General features: G+C 36.8%; 2 protein-coding genes across 8 annotated transcripts in view; one reads left to right on the forward strand and one right to left on the reverse strand.

Annotated features, from left to right (window-relative positions):
* Positions 1–309: 309 nt before the first annotated feature.
* On the forward strand, positions 310–19,775 carry LOC135090760 (ATP synthase subunit C lysine N-methyltransferase-like). Of its 3 annotated transcripts, none has more exons than XR_010262105.1 (6): positions 310–538; positions 3,060–3,186; positions 6,773–6,883; positions 8,947–9,138; positions 9,403–10,263; positions 19,620–19,775. XR_010262105.1 is itself a non-coding variant. In XM_063987819.1 (5 exons), exons 1-5 carry the CDS (start codon positions 498–500, stop codon positions 9,610–9,612), a joined length of 681 nt encoding a protein of 226 aa, XP_063843889.1. In that variant the 5' UTR covers positions 310–497; the 3' UTR covers positions 9,613–10,706. The 3 variants fall into 3 exon arrangements, 1 of the variants encoding a protein (XP_063843889.1); XR_010262106.1 differs by lacking the exon at positions 19,620–19,775 and adding an exon at positions 17,399–17,533; XM_063987819.1 differs by lacking the exon at positions 19,620–19,775 and having other exon boundaries at positions 9,403–10,706.
* LOC135090757 (protein vav-like) overlaps positions 11,056–24,368 on the reverse strand; it is a 38,827-nt gene continuing 25,514 nt past the window's right edge. For all 5 annotated transcript variants that reach the window (XM_063987811.1, XM_063987813.1, XM_063987812.1 and 2 more), the window contains 5 exons: positions 19,644–19,772; positions 18,259–18,413; positions 17,659–17,805; positions 17,371–17,536; positions 11,056–16,769 (listed from right to left, as the gene is read on the reverse strand). In XM_063987811.1, coding sequence (XP_063843881.1) covers positions 16,716–16,769; positions 17,371–17,536; positions 17,659–17,805; positions 18,259–18,413; positions 19,644–19,772 — 651 coding nt within the window. In that variant the 3' untranslated portion in view covers positions 11,056–16,715. The remainder of the gene's footprint in view (positions 16,770–17,370; positions 17,537–17,658; positions 17,806–18,258; positions 18,414–19,643; positions 19,773–24,368) is intronic.

The following is a 24,368-nucleotide window of genomic DNA, read 5'->3' on the forward strand; positions in this document are numbered from 1 at the left end:
TGTTGTTTTTTTCATTGCACACACACACACACACACACACACACACACCCCTCTCTCTCTCTCTCTCTCTCTCTCTCTCTCTCTCTCTATATATATATATATATATATATATATATATATATATATATATATATATATATATATATATATATATATATATATATATATATATATATATATATATATATAAAACCTAAATTCTGCTGTATTTAGAAATTTGCATAATATTTGGAATAATTACATATGTACGATAATTTTACCAGAAGTACAATAATTTTAACCTGTGTAGTACGATAATATGGCCAAAACAATGTGGCAACGCTGCTAGCCGGTGTTTACTGTTGTTTACTCAGGAAGATGGCACAGTGGAACACTGCTAGTGTCGCTTACAGGGAAGTGATCATCCTTTCATTTTGTTCAGTGGGATCGTTTGCCACGTACCCAAAGTTCTCGTGAAGGATACTGGATTTTTTTTTCTTTTTGTTATTCAGGAAACCATGAAAGGCCTCGAAAACACTCAAATGGAGGAACTGTTGAAGTAAGTTGGTAGTTACGGAACGAATCCAAGTAGACTAATTGGTGAATATATATATATATATATATATATATATATATATATATATATATATATATATATATATATATATATATATATATATATATATATATATATATATATAAATTTGCAGGTTCACCCAATATCCCCAATCTCTACTCACACCCCTCAACCCCTCCAGCAAGCTTGGGGGCCTGTGGGGAACCGGGTTTTTTTTTTCTGGGGGGTGGGGGCACATACGAGTGATAAATAGACTTTGAAAATGTAGGAAAATTTCCCTAGAAGTCAAGGAAATTTCCTAAATGTAGCAAACTAAAAACCTATTATATCCAGGGGTCTGTGCCCACCTTGAAACTCCACCATTAGTATATTCGAACACAACCAGAAAGCTAAGGTTATCTAACCTAACCTTACCTAACCTTACCTTACCTAACCTAACCTAACCATTAGTATATTCGAACACAACCAGAAAGCTAAGGTTATCAAACCTAACCTTACCTAACCTTACCTTACCTAACCTAACCTTACCTTACCTAACCTTATCTAACCTTACCTAACCTTACCTATCCTACCCTAACCTATCTTAACCTAACCTAACCTTACCTTACCTTACCTTACCTTACCTAACCTTACCTATCATAACCAACACATGAACACACTCACTATGCTTTCAATGACTGTGGAAACAGGATCCCAGCTAAAAGCTGAGGTAAATCTCTCAGATTCCATCCCGACCTTATTATTTGTTTGCGACAAAGTAATATGGGGTTAGAAATGCTCCTAGCAGTGTGATCTAGTCCGTGAGACACTTCATACTTACATGCGGTTTATTGGGGGGAAACTACAATTATACCATATATATATATATATATATATATATATATATATATATATATATATATATATATATATATATATATATATATATATATATATATATATCACCCGTCTAACAATTTCGAATGAGACATTATTTTTCTAGTAGATTTTGATATGCTTTGCATGAATCCAGTAACCATTTCCTTTGCAAATCATATATATATATATATATATATATATATATATATATATATATATATATATATATATATATATATATATATATATATATATATATATATATATATATATATATCCCCACACACACATAAATAAGCAGAAATTCAGCCAAGAAACATCAACTAAACCTAACCTAATCTTATCAAACCTAACCTAACTAAACCTAATCCAACTCTTAAGCTGACCCTACACGATCAATATTATTGCGCAATATTCCGTATTGTACAATATTATTGACAGTGAAGGGGCGATATTGAAGAATGACACAATGTATTGAAGACATCAAAAAGAGTGATATTTTATTGCACAATAAAAATGAGTCAATATATTGCACAATAACCTTAACCTTCTTTAATGGTAAATTTGATAAAAATTTTTCTCAGTAATGAACAATTTGTGATGGTAAAGATACATACCACTGTTATCTGTGGTATGTATCTTTCACTGAGAACATTTTTTTTTTTTTCCATGAGATGGATTAATTAAGTCATTGTATCTAGTAATTGAGAGTTATCACTGGAAAAGAAATACCTTACTTGAAAGTTTCAGTGGACTAGAGTCATGGAGTTGATTTAAAGTATGACATTAAATTTTTACAAAAGGACCAAACTGCATTTCAAGTATAAAACTTGTTATTGGATGTTATAGATGATTTTGAGCATAAAACATGTTGGAAATAACTAATTTTGCCTCTTCTCTCCTCATCCCCTTACAATGCTGGGGACTGACTAGCTTGGAAGCTGGATTTATGGGCAGGGAACATGAAAATGGTAATTTTAGGGTACTTGAATGGAGATGATAGCTTAAAAGAAGGGAATTCTAACCAAACCTAACCTAATCAGATCTAACCTAACTTGACCTAACCTAATCTAACATATGCACATCATCTAACACAAATTCCATATATCATGGAGACTGTTCATTTGTGATGAAAACTTCAATAAAGTTTCTCAGTATCCATAAAGTTAATCAAAAACAATATTCCTAAATATGTAGTGTTATGGTGGTCTCCTAGAATATTACCTGTGTAACATACCATAAAATAAGGTAATCTGGATCTCGTGGGGTAATTCAGATCAGCGTGAAAGTTGTCAGAAATTGACAATGACTTTTGTTTCATTTCTTTTATCTTTCTGGGAAAAGGGACATTGATTTTCTAACTAAATTTTGTATCTTTTCATGTAATGCTCTTTCTTTATCAGTGTGAGAGAATTTTTTTTTTTTAATGGTTTTTACATGAGCAGAAGAGCACATTTAGTTGAATGTGTTCCATAAATAATTTTTTTGTTTCTTCTCATTCTTTCAATATTACCACCGAAATAAGTAAAAAATTTATCCAAATTACCTCATTATATGGTAGTGGTAGTAGTAGTAGTAGTAGTAGTAGTAGTAATTGTTGTTGTTGTTAAAATGGTTAAACTTGGTGGTGCTTTGGCTGTTACAGGGAGAGCAGTGTGAACAAACAGTCTGGTTTGAGTGGTGTGGGTCTGGCATTGGTTGGTGTGACAGGAGGGGCAGCTGTTGCCCTAAGCATCATTGCAGCACCCTTTGTCACCCCTGCCCTCAGGAAGGTATGTTGACATCAGGAGAAAACAGATGTGTTGCTAACACTTCAGAAACAACGTAATACTAGTAGGAATGTTGTTTCACCTAATAATGCTGTAAGAACATCAGTGTAAATGTCTGTTTCTCTCTCTCTCTCTCTCTCTCTCTCTCTCTCTCTCTCTCTCTCTCTCTCTCTCTCTCTCTCTCTCTCTCTCTCTCTCTCTCTCTCTCTCTCTCTCTCTCTCTCTCTCTCTCTCTCTCTCTCTCTCTCTCTCTCTCTCTCTCTCTATATATATAATGTTGTGGTGCTACTGAGATGGTAATTGTTGTTACTGATGATATCTACTGAGATTATAATTCATTATTATCCAGTAATTTTCCTTTCCACTTTCTAATGTTTCATCATTGTTTAATCATGGTGAGCAAACATGTCTATATATCTTAGTGATCCATCATTACTTTTTATTCCAGAAGTGTAGTGCATAATTATGGTAATATGACTGGGTAATTAGGTATTTGTTTTATTAATGTTTTCATTAAAGTCGAAAATTTCTATTTGATTTAGCTGTGTTTTGAAAGAGTCTGATGTCAGTTTTTCTGGGAAATCACTAGTTTTTCCTTTAGTGTTGTGGTCCTCATTAAGGAAAAACTTGATTTCCCTGAAAAAATGAATAAATAAGATTCTTTAAAAACAACAGAATTTATCAAGAATATAATTTCATCCTCTTAGATCAGGGATCCCCAACCTGTAGAGTACCGCAGGCCACAATAATGACTAACAATATATTTATGTATAGAAAAATGTGATAATCAGTAAAATCTATCCACTTTAATGGGCTTTACTGAGGCAATATTCAGGCATACTAAATATTGCCTCAAAATATTTAGGCATACTAAATATTGCCTCAAAATTGTTCCATCACATCTTTGTCAAGCTTCAGAAGCTTGTTTACATTTTGTTGTATTACATACAAGTTACTTTGTGTTACAATGAATTCTAAAAACTCATCATCAAAAAAATATCTGAAACATTCCACTGGCTGGCAAAGTTCCTCAGCTAAAGGAATACTGCCAAGGGTGTTACTACTATACTACAGGGTGTTACATCTTCCCTTCATATGTCTCCAGTATGGAAGGGTGTAGCATCCCCTTGCCCTGTGATCCTGGCTGGAAGCTCTTTCTCGAGGTCAACCAAACTTTAAATGCATGGTCATTTTCATCATCATTACTCCCTGTCATTAGATATACCATTACATGTTACTAGTTTGCTGAAATACCAAGTATAGATAGCCTAATGCTTATTATATTTTATCTAAATAGCCAACAAGGATTTTTTAATCATTTAGAACATTTTTCATAAAGAGTGTAGATAGCCAAGTTTTTCTTTCATAACTAGTTTACACAAGCTAATTATTTATTCATCTGTTGAAATACCAAGTAAAGATACCCTAATTTTTACCTATAGCCAATCTGAATAGCTAAATGATTATTTTTAGAATCAGATTGGATAATGTAGCTACACAACATTTTGGTAAGTAGTTGAGATAGCCTTGTTTTTATTTCACTTAGTTTATATAGCCTAGCTTTTCTTTCATAACTTGTTTATGTAGCCAAACATTTTTTTCTATTGGATGTGATATCTCAGTATAATAACTTAATTTGAAGACTTTTCATAAAGCCTTTTTTTTTTTCTCCCTCAACCCCTCACAATATATATATATATATATATATATATATATATATATATATATATATATATATATATATATATATATATATATATATATATATATATATGAACACTTTCAACATTTATTACCCAAATTAATCACAGCTATATCCTCAGGGTCTTCATCCATAAAATCGTGACATCTCCATATCTTGGGAACATAATGACCCATTGGTACATTTCAAACTAACGGAAAAACACAATCTTATAATATCAGTTATATAATCCAAAGTCAAAATAATATTCTAAACACATTATAATGGACACATAATATATATCATAATTTTTGTAGAGCAATGGTTTACCTGTGAGTCTTCCAAAATATTAATTGAAAACAGAGGATCGGACACCTCATCCTCCCTCTCTGGTGTTCATCGAATGACTGTCGTTTCCCAGCAAGCATGATTGCGATTCCCCACATATCATGAGAACAATGGTTTCTTATATGGTACATGAATGTGCCTCTGGACTGCCATGCTGCTATGAGGGAATTTCATCCCTTGCAAAGCATGTATTTGAAATGGTTCATAATTGCACTAAGTGTCCTTTTAGGGTTAATTAAGAAGTCGAAGAGGGCCTGAGGGCTGCACCAATAGAAAACTTGGAAAACCACATATAGGTACAGAACAAAAGATTTCATAGAATTTATTAATGAGACATCTTGTGACATTTCTCAGCACAAAGTTTATCAAAATCAGGGTTAGTGGAACTAAGTCAGCAAGACTTTCTTTCAAGACAATTATCCTTCCTCATCTGACTTTTCTGTTCAGCAGTTTTTTGGGAATTGGCACTTAAGTGGGCCTTTTTTCTTCCTTGTAATGTTGTCCTTGGTGAGTGACCCTCTTGCATAAAAAAAAAGTTGTCATCCAAGTGTTGTGCACAGAAGAAGACTAAGACCTTTATTGCCTTATATACTGGCAGGTTGCACTGATAACCCAGGAAATTATCTTGCAGGCTGCACACAGTGTTAATTTTGGCAAGTGGCTGCAGGCTGCACAAAATGGTCTGCAGGCCACAGGTTGGCGACCCCTGTCTTAAACGATAAACCTTACTAAGTTAATCTAATTTTTGCAATAAATGTACTTAATTAGGATGCTTATAGGCCAGTCCAGCATCACACATCACACTTGGCCTTATTACAAAAAAATACTGCCTAATGCCCTGTGCCTGCACTCTGTCTATACATGGTGCAGATTACTGTTCTTGATAACTTTCAGTGCTCAATAAATACATCTAATGAGGCTAAATTGTTCTTAAACAGTTTCACCACCTTGCAGTTCTTGTAAACCAAACTGAAGGTGGAATTGCACCTCCACTGGTCCCCATGGCTCTTTGAAATGCTTGCACATAATTGGCAGAAGTAGTCACGTGACATGATAAAATTAATTGTATTAGTTCTTTTGTGTCTGATGACTCCCTACCATCTACATGTTGGCACATACAACTTGTGAGGGAAGCCAGGATCTGCTGGCAGGACCTGCTAGGGGAAGAATGGCTGTCACTGAATTTTCAGTTTACATATTTTTCATCAAAGATTTTAGGATTTTAGTTGCAAAGTTTATCAAATTAATGCTTTTCCAAGAATGGTGAAGGTTAGGGGAATGCATGTAATGTATTTAATAAGATAATAATGGAGATATCTGTACATCAATAAAACAAATAATAACTTGCAACTGTGCCTTTATATTACTCCAACATTTATTCTTATATATAGACAGTATAATATATATATATATATATATATATATATATATATATATATATATATATATATATATATATATATATATATATATATATATATATATATAATTTTTTTAGTCTTGAAAAATTTTTATAAAAATAGTGAATGTAGTGCTTGCTTCAGTCATTGCTACTTTCAGGTGTGCTTACCTTTTGTCCCAGCCACAAGTCAACAAGTGAGGAATGTGCTGATAGGTCTCAAAGGACGCTCCGGTCGATTGGTGGATCTCGGCAGTGGGGATGGCAGAATTGTAAGTTTAGAGGAGAAAGATAAAGGGGGAATTGGAAATAGGGAGGGTGTGCTCTATACTTGGGGACTGGGAATGAATCATTAAATGTAACTGGAGGACTAGGGAGTAGAGAGACTGTGCTGTGTGCTTGAGGAAGTGGGTATGGTGGGTTGATTATGTGACTAGAAGGTAAGGATGCTGCACAACCACTGGTTGATATTTTTAGGAAATTATTAGATTTGGGATAGATGCTGTTGATGTGGAGACAAGTGGATGTATTTCTTATTTTTAAGGAAGGAGATAAAATGCTAATCTCAAATTATTCTCCAATTAGTCCAAATTCAATTATGGGTAAATTAGTGGAGTCTATAGTTGTGAGAAACATTAGGGATCACATCTTTGACAAGTACATGATAATAAAGGATTCACAGGATGGATTCAGTAAGAAGTCAAGTCTCAGGAACTTGCTGAGTTTTTTTTTGTGAAATATATGAAGCAGCAGATAATAAATAAAATTAGTTAAGCAACTAGGACAAAAAAAAGAGAAAACAGCATTTGAAAATACTACATCCTACCCAATTATATGCATGCTTGCCACACTTAGCACTGGTAACTGAAATGATGGCATTTGCCTCAAAACTGCTAAAAGCTATTTGCTTCTTACTTCTTAGCTTGATTAAAAATACAATGCAAATGTTTTCATCATACATACATACATACACACACACACTAAGGCTGTCTCCCAACAAAAATGGGGTAGCCAAGATGAGGCACGTAACTTTCACATTCACACTCATTCACACCACACTCATTGGCTTCTGACAGAGAAGAGAAAGTACTCGTGCCCTCACTTTACGGGGATCAGTTGCACAGCATGGATAGTTTTGTCTGGAACAAGGTTCCTTCATAACAAGTACTCTCCCTTAGCACACCTAATTACCCCACATCTATGTGAGACCTTTGATGTGTGGCCTTATGCACTCACAACCGTTCATCATTCACTTATGTCATGCACAATCATTCTATTATGCTCCAGTGTCAGTCCTGTTCCCTTTAAGGTGTCCTTCACACTATCTATCCAGCCCTTTTGTGGCATACCTCACAAGTTCACGCTTCTCACACTTGATCTTACTATCTTCTCCTCCAGCCTATCATGCTCCATTCTCTCACCTTGCCCAAATCATCTTATCTTAGCACACATTCCTCTGCCTGTCCACAAGCATAGGCATTCCATTGGTTTGCCTGTCAATTTTGCCCAAACAAGGGGGATTAAGCAAGTACCTGTCAGGCAGTGCTCGATTGTGTGGACAATATATAACAAGGGTGACGTAAACAAAATCTTTAGAGATAGTAATCAGGATAGGACTAGAAGAACAGATTCAAATTTGATGAAAGTAGATTTTATAAAAAAATAAAAAGAAATAGGTTCTCAAATAGAATGGTAGATGACTGGAATAGACTCAGTACTCAGGTTATTGGTACCAAATTACTAGGGAACTTAATGCAAAAAAAAAAAAAAAAAATAATAGATTAGGTGAAAGGTGGATATAAGTAGATATATTTCATACAATGACTGCCACATGTAACTCTGCTAGTGTTTGTATATGTACTGTACCTGGAAAAATGGGGATGGTGTTTTGTCTGTATGACAAAGATGCTGCACTGTGTGTTTGTAAGACTGGAGACAGTGTATTATATGACTGGAAGATAGGGATGCTATCTTGCATACCTGAGGTACTGTGCAGGGTGTATTGACTGGCCAGGAGACTGGGGGACAAAGTGAGTTTACTGTGTGGCTAGTAATGTAAGATTAAAACATTGTTTACTCTTTTAGTCACATTTTTGTTAAGAGCCACATGCATTGTTAGTTCTTTCAAGTCATATTTTTCCTAACAGCCTCATGCCTCAAAATGATACTGAATGTTGTATTTTGTTTGCAAATGAGGTTGTATTTTGTGATATTATGTATTTTGAATCTTTTATATTTTCTGTTATAAAAGTCTCAGTAATATTATTATCAGGCAGTGTCCATCAATAGAGACCACACTTAATACCTAACATTTACATACTCGATGTTGTTTAAGGTTGTGGCAGCTGCTTGTCAGGCTCAGCTGAAGGCTGTTGGGGTGGAGCTGAATCCATGGCTTGTGTGGTATTCACGATGGGCTGCTTGGCGGGCAGGAGTGGCTGCCTCCACCTCCTTTGTCACCCGAGACTTGTGGCGGCTTGACCTGAGGGACTACCAGAATATTGTCATCTTTGGAGTGGAGGAGATGGTGAGTGTTGAGGACATTGCATCATGGGTTGGGTGGCTCTCTGGTATAGTGTGGCCTAAGGGTTGCATTTTCAATCTTGGCTCATAGGAGTTTCTCAGTGGGAGAGATAGTGCTCTTTTTCAGTGTTAGCCAGCACTATATGAACCTTTTCAAGTGCCTTAGTAGTCAATTGAATTTTGTTATTTCATATTATCAGTGTTGGGTGTACATCATGTTACTGATGTGGTAATGGTGATTATAATAATTTACTGTTATTTTCAACAGATGCTAGACCTTGAGTCAAAACTGTCACAAGAATTAACACAAGACAGTTTAGTCATTGCCTGCCGTTTCCCACTCCCATCTTGGAAACCTGCTGCCACTATAGGACATGGCTTAGACTCAGTGTGGCTCTATTATAGACCACCTGAGGCCACACAGCAAACTAAGGAAGCTCCAGAACTCCTTAAATCATATTCTTATAAGGCAAGGTAGCATTAGTTTTTGCTGCCCTCCACTCGCCTCACTTTAGGTGCTTGAATGGTACTGTTGGTAAGGAACTCAACAGTGTAAAGATTGATGACTTGTGTGTAAGTGGAGTGGAAAGGTTGATCACAGTACAGTATTACATCTTTCAGGTGACATGATTTTGTAGGAGTTAGTGCCTTTGCCTTAGTCAGAATTCTTAGCTAGGTGGAGACAGTTTTGGTCATGTTTCCTTTTATGCTATTAGCTCCTTGCCAGTACATTCTAAGCCAGTGTAATGGGATATCTGGCCTCTCCTGTAGTTGACTTATCTTTACTGATGCTGATGAAGTTCATCTTATCAGCCTTGTCTTCATTATAGGTGGATATAGAATGCAAATTTAAGCAACATCCTGACACGGGCAAATGGTAACTGTTTTGCCACAACCACTCTCTTGAGGGCATTCTAAGGAACAGACATTAAAAGTGAATAGGTAGTTACACTTGCATGAATTTTTTTTCTTTACAGTTATGACCTTGAATGCAGATTGTGACTGACTGGGAAAATACAGACTTGTCAGAAATATCCTTAGTCTCCCATCATGCTAGCATTCCACAACCACCAAGTGTATCTTATCCACCTGCCTGTCTGGAGATGGAGTGTCCTCTATATTTTTTCAGGTAACAATGCTAATAAGGCAGTGTTGAGGGACTGTACAGGAAGTTGTAAGTGGTGTATTTTTTATGGGTGGACAATACATAGGATAGTTTTAATTACCATCTCAATCACCATTAGAAGTGATTGTATAGGAGGAAACTGCATTATGGCCTGGAAAAAATTATAATCATTGTGCATGCTCTCTCTTTTAGCCAGTGACATTTAATTTCTAGCTGTTGCATCCAGGGTCATCAGTGTGTAGAAAGGAAAAGAATGGCAACAGGGAATCAGTTGGAGATGGCAATTTTTATTGCATTTAGTATTACTGAATACAGCAGGAGATGAGTGTCCTATAGTGTGCTAGTGAAAGCAGTTTTAACTACTGTATATAATTTTTGGGTTTCACAAAACTGTGCTTGTCTATCAAATTATAAGCATTTTATCAATAGAAAATATATTACACAAATTATTTCTTTAACCTTCAATATATTTTATAATTAGTATGAAGGCTGAAAGACTGCTGTGCATCTCAATAGGAGCCAGAGGATCTAACAGTAGATCAGAGGATAGATGGCTTTGATACTGTTGATAAATGGCATAGGATACATGGAAGAAGGAAGGTGAAACTGTAATGTACAGTATACAAGTGTGGAACTTAGAAAGGGATCCAAATGCAATATGAATAAGTAGTGGGGCCATCTTCATTGACGCACTGCACTGATCCTTAGGTTCTATGAGTTCTAGCACAATATTTACTCTGCTAAAGTTTTGCCACATCATTAGACACTGGACCTTTTGGAAATGAAATTAATATATGAATTGATTACTTTAATCATCTGTATTACACTTTTACAAGCATTGGTAACTTAATGGTACTGAATAACAAATACCTAAATATATATGTATATATACACAATCATAGTATGATCATCTGTAATTAAAACTAAATAAATATCTTTTAAGCTAATCTTTTACAGACTACAGTAAGTATACTGAGTAAAAATATTAATGCAATATAGTGGACTGGAATATATGCATGCAATAAAATTTTCTTGTGCACAGTGTTTGTACATAAACTGCGTGGTGAAGGAAACTGGCAACCCTGAAACCTGGAAAAATATCTACAGGATACAGGACAGCAGCAAGTGGTCATCTCACACCTCTTGCAACATCCACCCACTCTCTCTCTCTCTCTCTCTCTCTCTCTCTCTCTCTCTCTCTCTCTCTCTCTCTCTCTCTCTCTCTCTCATACTGTAATAAAAAACATAATGTATATCTGTCAAGAATGGCAGCAAGGCTTCACCTTACTGGTTTGCTTCACCTCTGAAAAGTTTCTGTAGTTTCTTTTTCTTCCTTTAATCTGGCAAAAATGAGCTTGAACTTAGCTTCTTAATTCCAGCTGCTTGACAGAGTTTAGAGCTCATAGTCATTTGTGAATTGGCACTATGAAGCGGACTCCAGCACACTGCTGCACTTGCTTGGTTCCACTGTGAAACACTTTACTTGACTTTTTTTTTATCTTTAACCACTAGATGTAAAGATGGCTGTGGAATAATGAACTGAATAAAATTTGTCACAACTAAGTATAACCTAAAGAACTGGAAGAAGCTGTTTACAGAAATTTATTTCCTATCCATTATTTTAGGGAAATAATGTATCATCACAGTAGAAATTACAAATGACAACTAAAACATTTTAAAATGAGGCCAAAATGGCCGAGAGAAAACTGCCCGCACTTATACACCCAGACACATTCTCTATGACTGAAAGAGCATTCTTAACTGTCAGGCCTCAACAACTAAAACACATTATCTTAAATGATGAACCCAATATTTCCACACTTAAGATGTGGGCACTAATCTCAGGAACATCACTAATGTGTAATCAACTTCTCTATCAGCCACTACTTATTTTTTGGAGGTGAAATTAATAAATTTGTGATAGAGCTGAGGTAAAGGAAAAGGAAATAACTATGCATTGTGTATACCAGCCAACAATAGAACTGGGTCAACCAGTCTGCCTTACAATCCCAATCAATCAATCAGTAAGCAAGTAATGTGAGCAATAAGTTCTACCAATGAGCTGGAGGCGTGACTCCAATTCAGGTACAATTTTGCCAGAAAAAATACTATACAACTATCTAATTGAGCACCACTGAATCACTGTTAAATCATCTCATTCTAGAGACTTTAAATGAGAGGCTGGTTCCTTACACACATGCACTAAAACCCAGCAAAACATGATTTTTGGAATCTTACACAGATATGAGCAAATGTATCTAACATTATTGTCCATGTTTTCACTAGTGTAGCAAGCCCCCTCCCATTAGATTAGGATTTGGTTCCCAAATAATGCTTCACTACAAAATCTACTTACTTCAGAGCTATTTTTGCTACACTTTCTTATATAATTGGTGCTACTTTTGAGCTAGTATCTGGCCACATGGAGCAAGAGCCTTACTTAAGTGTGGACTAAAAAAAAAAAAAAAAAGTTGGCTTGGGTAGAGTGGCAGTGTCTGTGTATCTTAGGGTGCCTCTCACAGCATTAAATGAAAAATACACTACTTACTGTCTAGTAAACTACCTCTTAAACCATTAACTATACACAGCAGAGTGAAGAGAGAATCACCTGTCACAGGTTAGCTTATTGTTAGCATATACAAAAAGCAAGTGATGGAGTCACTTACTATTTTAGCTTATTGTTAGTTATCCATCACAATAGTTGCTGCAAGGAGTACTGCTCCAAGCACCATTGAGGTGGAAGCACAGCATCACTACACACACACTTGCCAGCGCTTGTCACCATTGCCCCTTGCATAGAGAGAGCGTCAAGAAATAAGCTTAATCAACATGGTTACTCTAACAGTGAGAGCAAACTTCACTATGATGCTAACTAAGGATTGAGGAGGATTGAGATACTGCTCAGTACAGCTATACAGTGGTTAATTAGTGCACTATTCAGTTTTTGGGGATTATTTAAGATGCAATCAACCCTTGTTAAGCTTCCAATCCACACCATTACATGAGAATCAGAATAGCACTCAACCTGAGGTCAACTATACTTTTGACCTTCACAGTAACTGTAAAAGGTCTATTCCACATCACACTTCATACAATTATGCAGAACATAACACTGTTTATAAAATAAAATGAGCTTGTAGCCTCTCTCTCTCTCAGTCTGTTTGAAGCAAAATATTCTTTCTTCTATTTCACATCTTCCAATAATCTTATGTATATACACTGTATATTTGCATTTTCTAGTGCTAGTTACAGCATCCATGTTAAAGTAAAATTTCAAGTGTGTGTGTGTGTGTGTGTGTGTGTGTGTGTGTATAATTCACCTACAGTTGTCTGCTGGTCACCCAACAAGGAAAGAGCTCAAAGCTCATAGTGACCGATCTTTGGGTAGGACTGAGACCAATGACACACCACACACCGGGACAGCGAGGTCACAACCCCTTGGGTTACATCCTGTAGCTACAGGTGAACAGGGGCTACACATTAAGAGGCTCGCCCATTTGCCTTGCCGCACCCGGGACTCAAACCCAGGCCTTCTTGATTGTGAGCCAAGCGTGCTAACCACTACACTATGCGGTGTGTTTATGTGTGTGTGTGTGTGTGTGTGTGTGTGTGTGTGTGTGTGTGTGCATGTGTTTGTGTGCGTGCACGTGTGTGTGTGTGTGTGTGTGTGTGTGTGTGTGTGTGTGTGTGTGTTCTAATTGTTCTATGACTCAGGAAGAAGACTATAAAAGATACAAATACTTATAATACTGACCATGCTGCTGAATGCAGCTGAACGGCAGAGATTGACGCAGATTTGTGTTCAGTAAATGCTCATCTGGTGACCCGTCCAAAGCCATGCTTGGCTGGTACTCCCTCACTTAGCTTACCCAACATCCTATGGAATGCCTGAGTGAGCCTGAACTTAAAAGCTAAATACCACTTGGGGTTTTGACATAAATGTTAGTTATACACTAATTTGGCCTATGGATAAATATCAATGCAAGTTACACTATAGATTACAAAAATATTTGAAAACATGCACTGTAAGAAGCATAAAGATTATAAAATAACAATACACATAACTGAATTAGAAGAATAATATATGTAATTTCTTCATTGAGATTAGTTACCATTAATTTCTAGTTTTGTGCTTAATCCACATTCTTGGGCAATTCTCACATTTGTTGCACCCACACAGATGAACAAGTCAGACAACACTTGATACTTCCATCATACGTATTTTGAGCATTGCCTTAATAAACTCGTTGTACAGTTATGAAGTCTAAAAATGTTTGTGACTTGTCACTGTGATAATGCCTCTTAATGGCCAATGAAAAATCTGACAAAGGTTGAGAATCCCTTATTCGGAATGCCTTCTGGATTTTGAGTTTTCCCAGATTCAGGAATAAACTTGATGCTCATTATACATAACCTCAGACAGTGTGAAACTAGGTATGCAACAAATCCATCATTAGCTAAAATTAAATTAATTTAACAAAAAAAAATTAAACTCATGTGAGCTCAAATAGATGGTCAGTAAATTTTTTATTAAAGGGCACCCAATAATGTTCAACTTAATTACATGTTTCTCTAAACTGATTTCAAGTAACAAATATTACAATTATGAAATTCAATAGAATATGATCACTTAAAATATTCTCATATGGTAACCCTGTAATTCATTAGCAATCTGGAATACTCCATTTGTACATGTCATGTTTACTCTTGAAAGTTTTTACATTTGGGAAATTTCTAGATTTTAAGAACTTCAGATAAAAGATACTCAACCTTTCTGTTGTGCGCGCGCATGCATGTGTGTGTGTGTGTGTGTGTGTGTGTGTGTGTGTGTGTGTGTGTGTGTGTGTGTGTGTGTGTGTGTGTGTGTGTGTGTGTGTGTGTGTGTGTGTGTACAGTGGTACCTCGGGTTATGACTGCGTAAGGGATGTGTAAAATAATGCCTTGGGTTACAAGTAATGATGGTGTTTTCCACCAAGTGGCAGGTAAACACATGCCTGGCCATATTTGACCTAGTTCACACTCAGTTAGCAATGTGTTCTCATAGAGGAAACAGCTGCACAATCACATCCTCATTCATTAGTACTCTTCATTGTGTTCTTAGTGACTTCATATGAAGTTCATTTTATTTATATAAGCTATGATGTAGCCCAAGAAGCTGGCGGCTAAGGAAGGTGCTAGTAGGAAGAGGAGGGACAGAAATGCCAAAGAAACTAAAAAGATCATAGAAGCAACATGATTGTGGCAAACGTAATGTTGAGCTGGCAAGGCTACATGGTTGCTTGGTTCATCTTTCTTTAATATATTTCAATGATTTGTCTTTTAATTTATTAATAATTTCCATTGTTATTTATAACAAAAATTACTTTTCTTCTACATTAAACACCATGTTAACTAATTTTTATTTTAATATTTTTTGGTTGTGGAATAGATTTTCATTACCTTCTATATGAAAATAAATTGAATTTGCAACCTGAGGTACCACTGTGTATGTATATTGATTTGTACGTACATTTTATTTGACTTCTTATTCACTGTTTGAGCTGAAGTGTAGATGCTTCTGTATAATTATACACCAATTTCCTGAAATGATGATACCCACTGACGAAAGCATAAACATTGCAAGTGTCTAACTGCAAGTTCTCCCTCTACTGACATGCAAGTCACTATATAAAACCTAACTTCCACAGTGTATCCAGCGATTTTACAATATGCACACATTACACACAGCCTGAGAGCCTAATTATTAAATTTTCACACTACATACAAAATGATGTAGGTGTGAAGATGACACACTAACAAGACAGTGTACTATGCTTATATCATCCCTGTAATGAGGGCTGAAGTAGTGACTCACACCACATTATACTTGAATGACTCACACAGAACACATATGACTGTGGCAGCGGCCAGTGACTGGAGGCCACTCATTAGAAGAACATAAGGCCTATATGGTTCTCAACTCTCGATATTTAACACCCTACAAAAGGCTCTCACTACACTATTAACAAGAAACGCAAGTCTTTGTGTAACACTTTTGGCACGTGAATAACTGGAGTACTGCATCCCTAAGCAAGATGACTGATTACTCCAAGAGACTTCCTATAAAGAGACAGATAAAACACAAAAGAAAGATCCTAACAGGTCATGTAAACCTTCCTAAAGACTAGGAATGATTCAGGAAGTAAGTGTAATGAAGAACACCATATTTATATAAAAAATAAATAAATAAATTCTGGTATAATAAGTAATTAGCAAAGCAATGTTGGTGAATTCCAGTTTCCAAGACTAAAAGCACAAGAGGAATGGAAACAGGAGAGATATGATCACAGAACAAAGTAGAGTTTCTTCCTATGTTATAACACTATGGAGAAGGTGATGCTTAAATCCCTTCTTCTTGCACCCACCCTTTCTCAACATTTAGCAGTTCATACTAATAAAAGTGACACATACATAAATTACATATTAAAGTTATTCTCTACCTGGACAAACTCCTTGGGGAAATAGCCCACCTGGAAAGATAAGGAAATCATTATCATACCACTTCTGCTCAATACTATTATTTTCTCTACACAGTTTTATGATAGTAAGAGATAGCTCACTATGTATCTTCATTATTAACCAATATGTAAACATTTAATCCCTAGTTTTATGAAACAATCAGTCAGGTGAGTTTCCTATAACTATTATCTTCAACATTCATGATTTAAGAATCATGAATATTTGCCTCCATATTCCTTGCAGATTGTAGGCAGTCATTAAAATCAGAAACAGGTAGAAAGCTATGCAAACCTTACAGAGATATACATTTTAAGAATACTTCTTATGAGTGTGAGAAAACTTTGTGGCATGATGAGGCAGGAAGGGAAAATAATATAAATTGTGGTGTTGAAATCCTGTCAAAGAAATAACAACTAAAAAAAAAATATAGCTGTCTTGTAGAAAAGGAAGAGTGTTTTGTGGGAAAGGTTCAAAAGGAAGATTTTGAGGAACAATATCAAACTGTGAGAACATCATTATTCTCATGAACTGACTGCTTATGATCATTACTAATGACTTCATTACTCTAAACATCAAAAAAACATTTGTATAACAAAGACTACTACTACTTACCCTGTTGCCTATCCTACCCTTCCACCAGCCGGTGCTCTCCCCATCATGGCTGATGATTATCACTCTATCATCAAGCTCCAGTGATAAGTAATTCGCCCCCGGACCTTGGTAGGAGAACTTCACCACTGCAGTGTCATACAAGGGACGGGATAGTGTGGAGAAGAGGCTGCAACAAAGGTTGTACATTCTCTTTTAATTAGTCGCTCAGAACAACCAGATATGTATTCTATCTCTCAATATTCTACAAGATGAGTTGAAAATAACAAGGCCAAGCTAACAGATACTCACTCAGAAAAACACTCGGAAAGGGAGTTCTGCCGGTAGTAGTTGACGAGTGCCTCAACAGTGCGGAAGTAGCGGACTTCACTCAGGTAAAAGCTGTTGGCTTCTTCATGTTTCAAGATTCTCATGTGCTTCACATCATCATGTTTAACTCTGTGAGACAATAAGGTAATGTTTGACCTGGATGACACAATGAGGTATGATGGGTGGTGATGAACAGAAGTGTACATTTAGTAACAAGGGCAAAAAAGTGACAGATTATGTGATGACACACAAGCAATTCAACTTTGATTGTTAACAATATTTGATAGGTGCTGTGTGGTCCCAAGTGATGTAAAATATTGTTGCTTATGAATCTATACATTAAGACATCCAATATATAGTTAAATCTTCATCAATTTCTATAAAAGAAACTGGAAATATTCTGTCCTACTCTTGGTGAAACTGATCTGTTGAAGTTAGAGAGAGAGAGAGAGAGAGAGAGAGAGAGAGAGAGAGAGAGAGAGAGAGAGAGAGAGAGAGAGAGAGAGAGAGAGAGAGAGAGAGAGAGAGAGAGAGAGAGAGAGAGAGAGAGAGAGAGAGAGAGAGAGAGAGAGAGAGACTCACTTGAGGGACAGCACAAGTTTCTGGTGGCGTTCTGACCAGCGGATGAGAAATGTTCCATCTGGCAACAGCTCCAGCTGTCTTTTCGCTTCCTCTCTTGTCATCCTCTCCACCCACCAGGGGAAATTCATGAGCTGGAGATTACCATAGCCTGGATACTGCAAGGAATAGCAGTGTGGATGAATATACCTATTCTCATAATACTTGCATTATTTATAGTTGCAGCCACTATCACTATTATAATTTCCTCTTCAGCATCATTTTCATTCCTATCACCATGATTCTTTCATGAAGAAAGCTCCTCTTCTGATATTGTAATATAATGTTATGATAACCATCATAATCATCTTCCTATCCTTCCATAATTCTTTTTGGTATGAAAGTTAATTTTGTACAATGTAATACCAAATTCCTTTCTTACACTGTAATACTGTCTTAATAATGATCAGTATTGGTACTACTTAAGTAGAAGCTTTTGGTCATGAAGCATGTTATCAGCCATTACCACCATCAACCCTACTATCATTCTTTTGATTTTAAGTCTTTTCTTATTGTAATGTGAAATGTCAATACTGCCATCACCTTGAGTAGTACTATCAACACCATTATTCTCATCATCATTTTCTTAGGTGCTGAAGTACAGAGCTCCACTTTCATGTTAACAGAATAGCCTTTCCTCTTTCCCACTTGTGCCATAACCACCAGTTTCATATTGCTATGCAAACAATGACGACAAAGTCCAGGTTCTCTTGGTTCCATGGCTCAAATATATGTAGCTTAGGAAATAGTTTATCTTGACTGTTCAAGCCAGTTAACATTTCATCTCTCTCTGTTTTATATCATGCTGAAATTTTCCATAAGAGAGGTAACCCAGTACTTCCTTATACTTCCCTGTTATAAACACCATAAAACTGTGAGAACTGGGAGCTTTGTTTTTTGAAAATTACAATTCTACTACTGACTGTAAAGGTTTCTTTGTGGAAATTCTGCATTGCCAAACTTTTAACATCTAATGCCTCCTATGCTCAGCTTTCATAATAAAGGAACTCAATTTTACTAGAGTCTATAGTGAAGTCTCTTTCCTATGAGTTGGGAAATTGCTTTCAGTCTATATTGCTCTCTTGTAGAGGAACACAAAATAAATAGGCAACAACACTATTAATTTTTTCATATAGTTCAAGCACCTCAGAATGGATGTAAGATGCAGGAAATGGAAGAGTGTGGATGGGAATCCCAACAGCTATGTCATGAAACTGCAAGTTTTAACAACTACAACATGCATAGTCATAAAATATTAAAAGATCTATAAAACACCATTAACAATCAATCAAATGACCTCCCTATTTTCTCCTTTCAATTCAAAGCAAAGTGATGGGACAGCAACATACTGGTTCACTAGGTCTCCGTGGATGGGATGGTGGGATGGGAGACTCATGGCGGGCACGACCCTCACACCGCTGCACCCCATCAAGACAACTCCTGTGCACCACCATCTCACACCGTGAACACCTATAACCCTGCAGGGAAAGATACACAGGTGAAAAATAAATAAATAAATGAATAAATAAATAAATAAATAAATAAATAAATAAATAAAATAAAACAAAATAAAATAAAATAAATAAATAAATAAATAAATAAAATAAATAAAATAAATAAACAATAAAAAATATAAATAAAAAATAAATAAATAACCACCCAATATACTATTGCAAAGTTAATGGCATGACATACATACATAAATTCAAAATGGATAAGATATTATATACAGGGAAACATTACCATCACAAACTACTTTCACTATTAGTGAAGCATGTAGTGGAGAATTTATGAAGATAATCACAATGTTCAGCAAAAAAGCAGAATAACAATGAAAACAGGTCTAACCTCTTATCTAGTATCTAAGATGCATGTCCCCAAGTCTTCCCCAAGGGCACAACCATGAAAAAAAATTCTCCATTTAATCTGGTCCTGCACTCCCTCCTCATATGCAATTCTTTTAATAACCTTTCCATATTTTTCTCAAATACTTCAGTGCTTTCCTCCCATTTAATTATCTTGCATCTCTTGAGAGGCCACAGATGGGTGGCTACTCCATGCAGTGCTACTTTAGGGCAGGACCCTATTTTCTGCTTGAAAAGCTAAACCCAACGGCTAATGTTCTCTGCACCTGCCTGTTCACATTAGGTATACAAACAATGCAAGCTACAAGCACGTGAGGAAAAGTTGAAAATACCAACACAGTATTTCAGAATGCTTATGATGATGCATCAGCATGTCAAACTAAATCTTAGAATGAAAACAGTTAGGATTTTTGGGTCTGCATTGGTGGATCTACCCTAGCATCACTGGGTAATTACATACATACATAAAAACATATACCAAGGCTGTCTCTCCCAAAAACCAGGATAGCCAAGAAAAAGTACATCACGTTCATATTCACACTCAATCATACCAAGGCCACAGTAGCACGGCGACTCCTGTTGGCTCTGACACTTGAACGTGTTTGTCTTCTATAAGGCTGGTCATTTTTGCCTAAAAGGAACTCGTAGTCTGTGAGCCGTTTAGCCCATTCCTTAGTGGGCCTGAGCTGCACATCCTCCATAGCACTGTCTTTTTCATCAAAATTCAAATGTAAGGGCTCTAGTTCCTCTTGTTCACTATATGAATCATGGTATAGGAAACTGTTCCAGGTTTTGAGGCACTTCTCCCTGAGTTTTATGAAGCTATCTTGGAGTCTGTGTACAATCTTGAACTGATTTTGACTTCCCTGAATGACGGATGTGGGTCGTGGTGGGGAACGAGGGGCAGAGGGAGTCGACTGAGGCCCTTCTCTTAGGACTGCCATTTTCTGCAGCTAACAATTTTTTTTGGATCTGGGAAGAATATTTTGATAAGAATGGCTTCTTCCGTGTTTCTGAGGCTAAAAAGTCCTTGAGGGAATTATCATCTCAGTGTAATGTGTCTGCATCCAAGTGTCCAGATAATGGAGTAAGGACTACAAGCTTCCCACCACATCAAATGATGACGTACAGTTTAACGCTTATCACAGTGAGCCATACTTCAACACACAGGATGTTACTGCTTCCTCTGAAGATAATATAGTGAATAACACACATGACAATGCTTACATATTTTGCACTTCTTCAACATTAAGCATCATATGAAGAAAATATCATACTTCATTTCATACACTGACACCATTTAACTTAATTATGTCATAAATGTTAAAATGGAGTTCCATGACTAGATGTTTCCCTGGCTGCTGGAAGAATTTTTGGTTAAGTCACAGATAATAACTAAAGAGCCAAGATATATCATTACTTTACCATACCATCAGCAAGGAAAACCTACTTTTGAGTGGCTGGCACCAGTAAAAGCTGAGAGAATGCTGGAATACAGAAACTATATGACTATGTTTTTCCTATGAGAGAAAGTAATACAAGTGAAGATCTCCTTGAGAACTTTAAATTCCCATGTTACAAGAGAGAAGCATAATTTATTATTTTATCTATCGGGAATGAAGAAACTGAGAAAGCAGGTGAGGGGATAGTGCTGAGTGAGATGGATGCAGTCTGCAAAAGATGGCTGGAAAATTTTGAAGGACTCTTAAATGTAGAGGAGGAGGATGGAGCAGTGATTGCTGCAGTTGGTGGAGGAAATAATCAGTGCATTGGGAGAGTTAAACAGTGTACCAATCAGAGGAGAGGAGGTACAAGATGTGAGGGAAATGAGGGAAGGAAAAGCTGCAGGTTTGGATAGCTGTTTGAAAAGTGTTAGGGAGATCAATGTATTATGGTTTGTGAGGTTACTAAACAAGTACTTTATTTCTGGCAAGGTGCCACAAGACTGGACAAATACATATGTAGTTCCCTTATTAAAGGAAAAGGAGATGGGAATACTCAAACTATAGAGGTATCACTTTGCTGAGTGTGGTAGGAAAGGTGTATGGCTGGGTGTTGATGAGGAAAGTAAGGGAAAAGCAGAAAATGCCATCCAAGAAGAATAGGAATGGGAAAAGGTTGTGTAGACCTGATTTTAGCAGAGAGTGAAAAGTTTTTTTTTTTTTTTAGGAAAGGGAAGGAAGTCTTTTTGACATTTGGGGATTTGATGAAAGTGTACAAAAGGATTGACAGAAAAAGACTATGGGATGTTTTAAAAAGCATAAGGAATTGGAGGTAAGTTGTTGGAAGGAGTGAAGTTTCTATGTGAATAGCAGGGCATGTGTGAGAGTTGGTGATGGTCTGAGTGAGTTCTTCCCAGTCAGAATAAGTTTGCATCAGAGTTGCATAATGTCATTGTGGTTATTCAACTTCTATATGAATAGTGTAGTAAAGGAAGTAAATATGAGGGTGTTAGGCAGAGGCCAAAGTTTGATCAGCAGGTAGGAAAGGATGCAGGATTTTAGTCAGCTATGGTTTGCTGATGATACAGCTCTGTTGGCTGACTCAGAGAAGACTGGTGGATGAGTTTAGGTATGTTTGTAAGAGGGAGCTGAAAGTGAATACTGGTAAAAGTAAATTAATTAAAAGCTCAAGAGGTATAGGTTGTGAAAGGATGAGTGTAAGATTGAATAGAGAACAGTTGGAAGAGATAGATTGTTTTAAGTATTTGGGATCATCAGTTACAGTGGATGGAAGAATTGAGACATGAATGAAGTGCAAGATAAAACAAGCAGGGAAAGTGCTTAGAAGAATGAGAAAGATATTTAAACATCAGACACTGGGTATGAGCATAAAGAGGGGCTTACATGTGGGAATAGTGGTGCTGTATGGTGGTGAAACATGGAACATGGGAGTAGTGGAAAAGAAACAAATAAATGTAATGGAAATAAATGTAATGTGGAGTAATATGGAGGGATGGAATAAGAAATGAGGAGGTGAGAAGAACTGGTTTTCTGAGGGAGTTGGCTGGATGTGCAAATTAGTGTGTGTAAAGATGGTTCAGGCATGTGGAGTGAATGGAAGACAGGAAATTGGTAAAGAGAATAATGAGATTGGATGAGTGCAGTGGAAGGTTAAGAGGAATTAACTGTGCGAAGAGAGCACTACATGAGAGAGAAATTACCACAGTAAGCAAAAGTAGTTGTATGTGATAGTGAATGGAGTGACTACAGTGAGTGCATGAAAATGATCCACTCTTGTTGATCCCTGGAGGATGTGGGCACACTTAGCAGAACCCATTGCTGTATGGATCCAATTAGAGTGCTGGACACTCCACAGGAAGTACTGTGCATCTGCTGTTGTCTCAGGATTGGAGTAGGTGTGGGATAATGAAAAGTCTCATTATGGAGGGACAGGAATAAACCAGTGGATGCTGTTGAGCCTTGCTATGGATGTGTGTGGTCAGCTGTGCTGTGCCTAGACTCCTGGGATGTAGTACAGTGAACCACAAGGTTTTCCCTTTCTGCCAGAGGCTGAAGGGCCAAGAGAGTGAATGTGTGTGTGTGTGTGTGTGTGTGTGTGTGTGTGTGTGTGTGTGTGTGTGTGTGTGTGTGTGTGTGTGTGTGTGTGTGTGTGGTTCACCTACGGTTGTCTGCTGATCACCCAGCCAGCCATTCCCCTACAGAAAGAGCTCAGAGCTCATAGTGATCGATCTTTGGGTAGGACTGAGACCACTTACACACCACACACCGGGACAGCGAGGTCACAACCCCTCGGGTTACATCCCATACATACTTACTGCTAGGTGAACAGGAGCTACACATTAAGAGGCTCGCCCATTTGTCTTGTCGCTCCCTCGATTCAAACCTGGGCCTTTTTGGTTGTGCTAACCACTACACTACACAGTGTATGTGGTGTGTGTGTGTGTGTGTGTGTGTGTGTGTGTGTGTGTGTGTGTGTGTGTGTGTGTGTGTGTGTGTGTGTGTGTGTGCTTTGTCTGGGCCACCATGTGAGTGATTACCACCCTGGTGTGTGGAGAGAGAGAGAGAGAGAGAGAGAGAGAGAGAGAGAGAGAGAGAGAGAGAGAGAGAGAGAGAGAGAGAGAGAGAGAGAGAGAGAGAGAGAGAGAATTTATTCATAATTAAATTTAATATATGAATGGGAGAAAAGAAAATCAAGTGTATAATAACTTTCTTGAAGTATTTGATTCCCATAATGCTATGGTTTATT

The sequence above is a fragment of the Scylla paramamosain genome, chromosome 36, assembly GCF_035594125.1.
Source record: "Scylla paramamosain isolate STU-SP2022 chromosome 36, ASM3559412v1, whole genome shotgun sequence".
Taxonomy (NCBI): Eukaryota; Metazoa; Arthropoda; class Malacostraca; order Decapoda; family Portunidae; genus Scylla; species Scylla paramamosain.

Coding starts and splice junctions, on each gene's coding strand:
- LOC135090760 (XM_063987819.1), top strand. CDS start 498: ATGAAAGGCCTCGAAAACACTCAAATGGAGGAACTGTTGAA. Junction 539..3,059: donor CAAATGGAGGAACTGTTGAA/GTAAGTTGGTAG, acceptor TGGCTGTTACAG/GGAGAGCAGTGTGAACAAAC. Junction 9,139..9,402: donor TCTTTGGAGTGGAGGAGATG/GTGAGTGTTGAG, acceptor TATTTTCAACAG/ATGCTAGACCTTGAGTCAAA.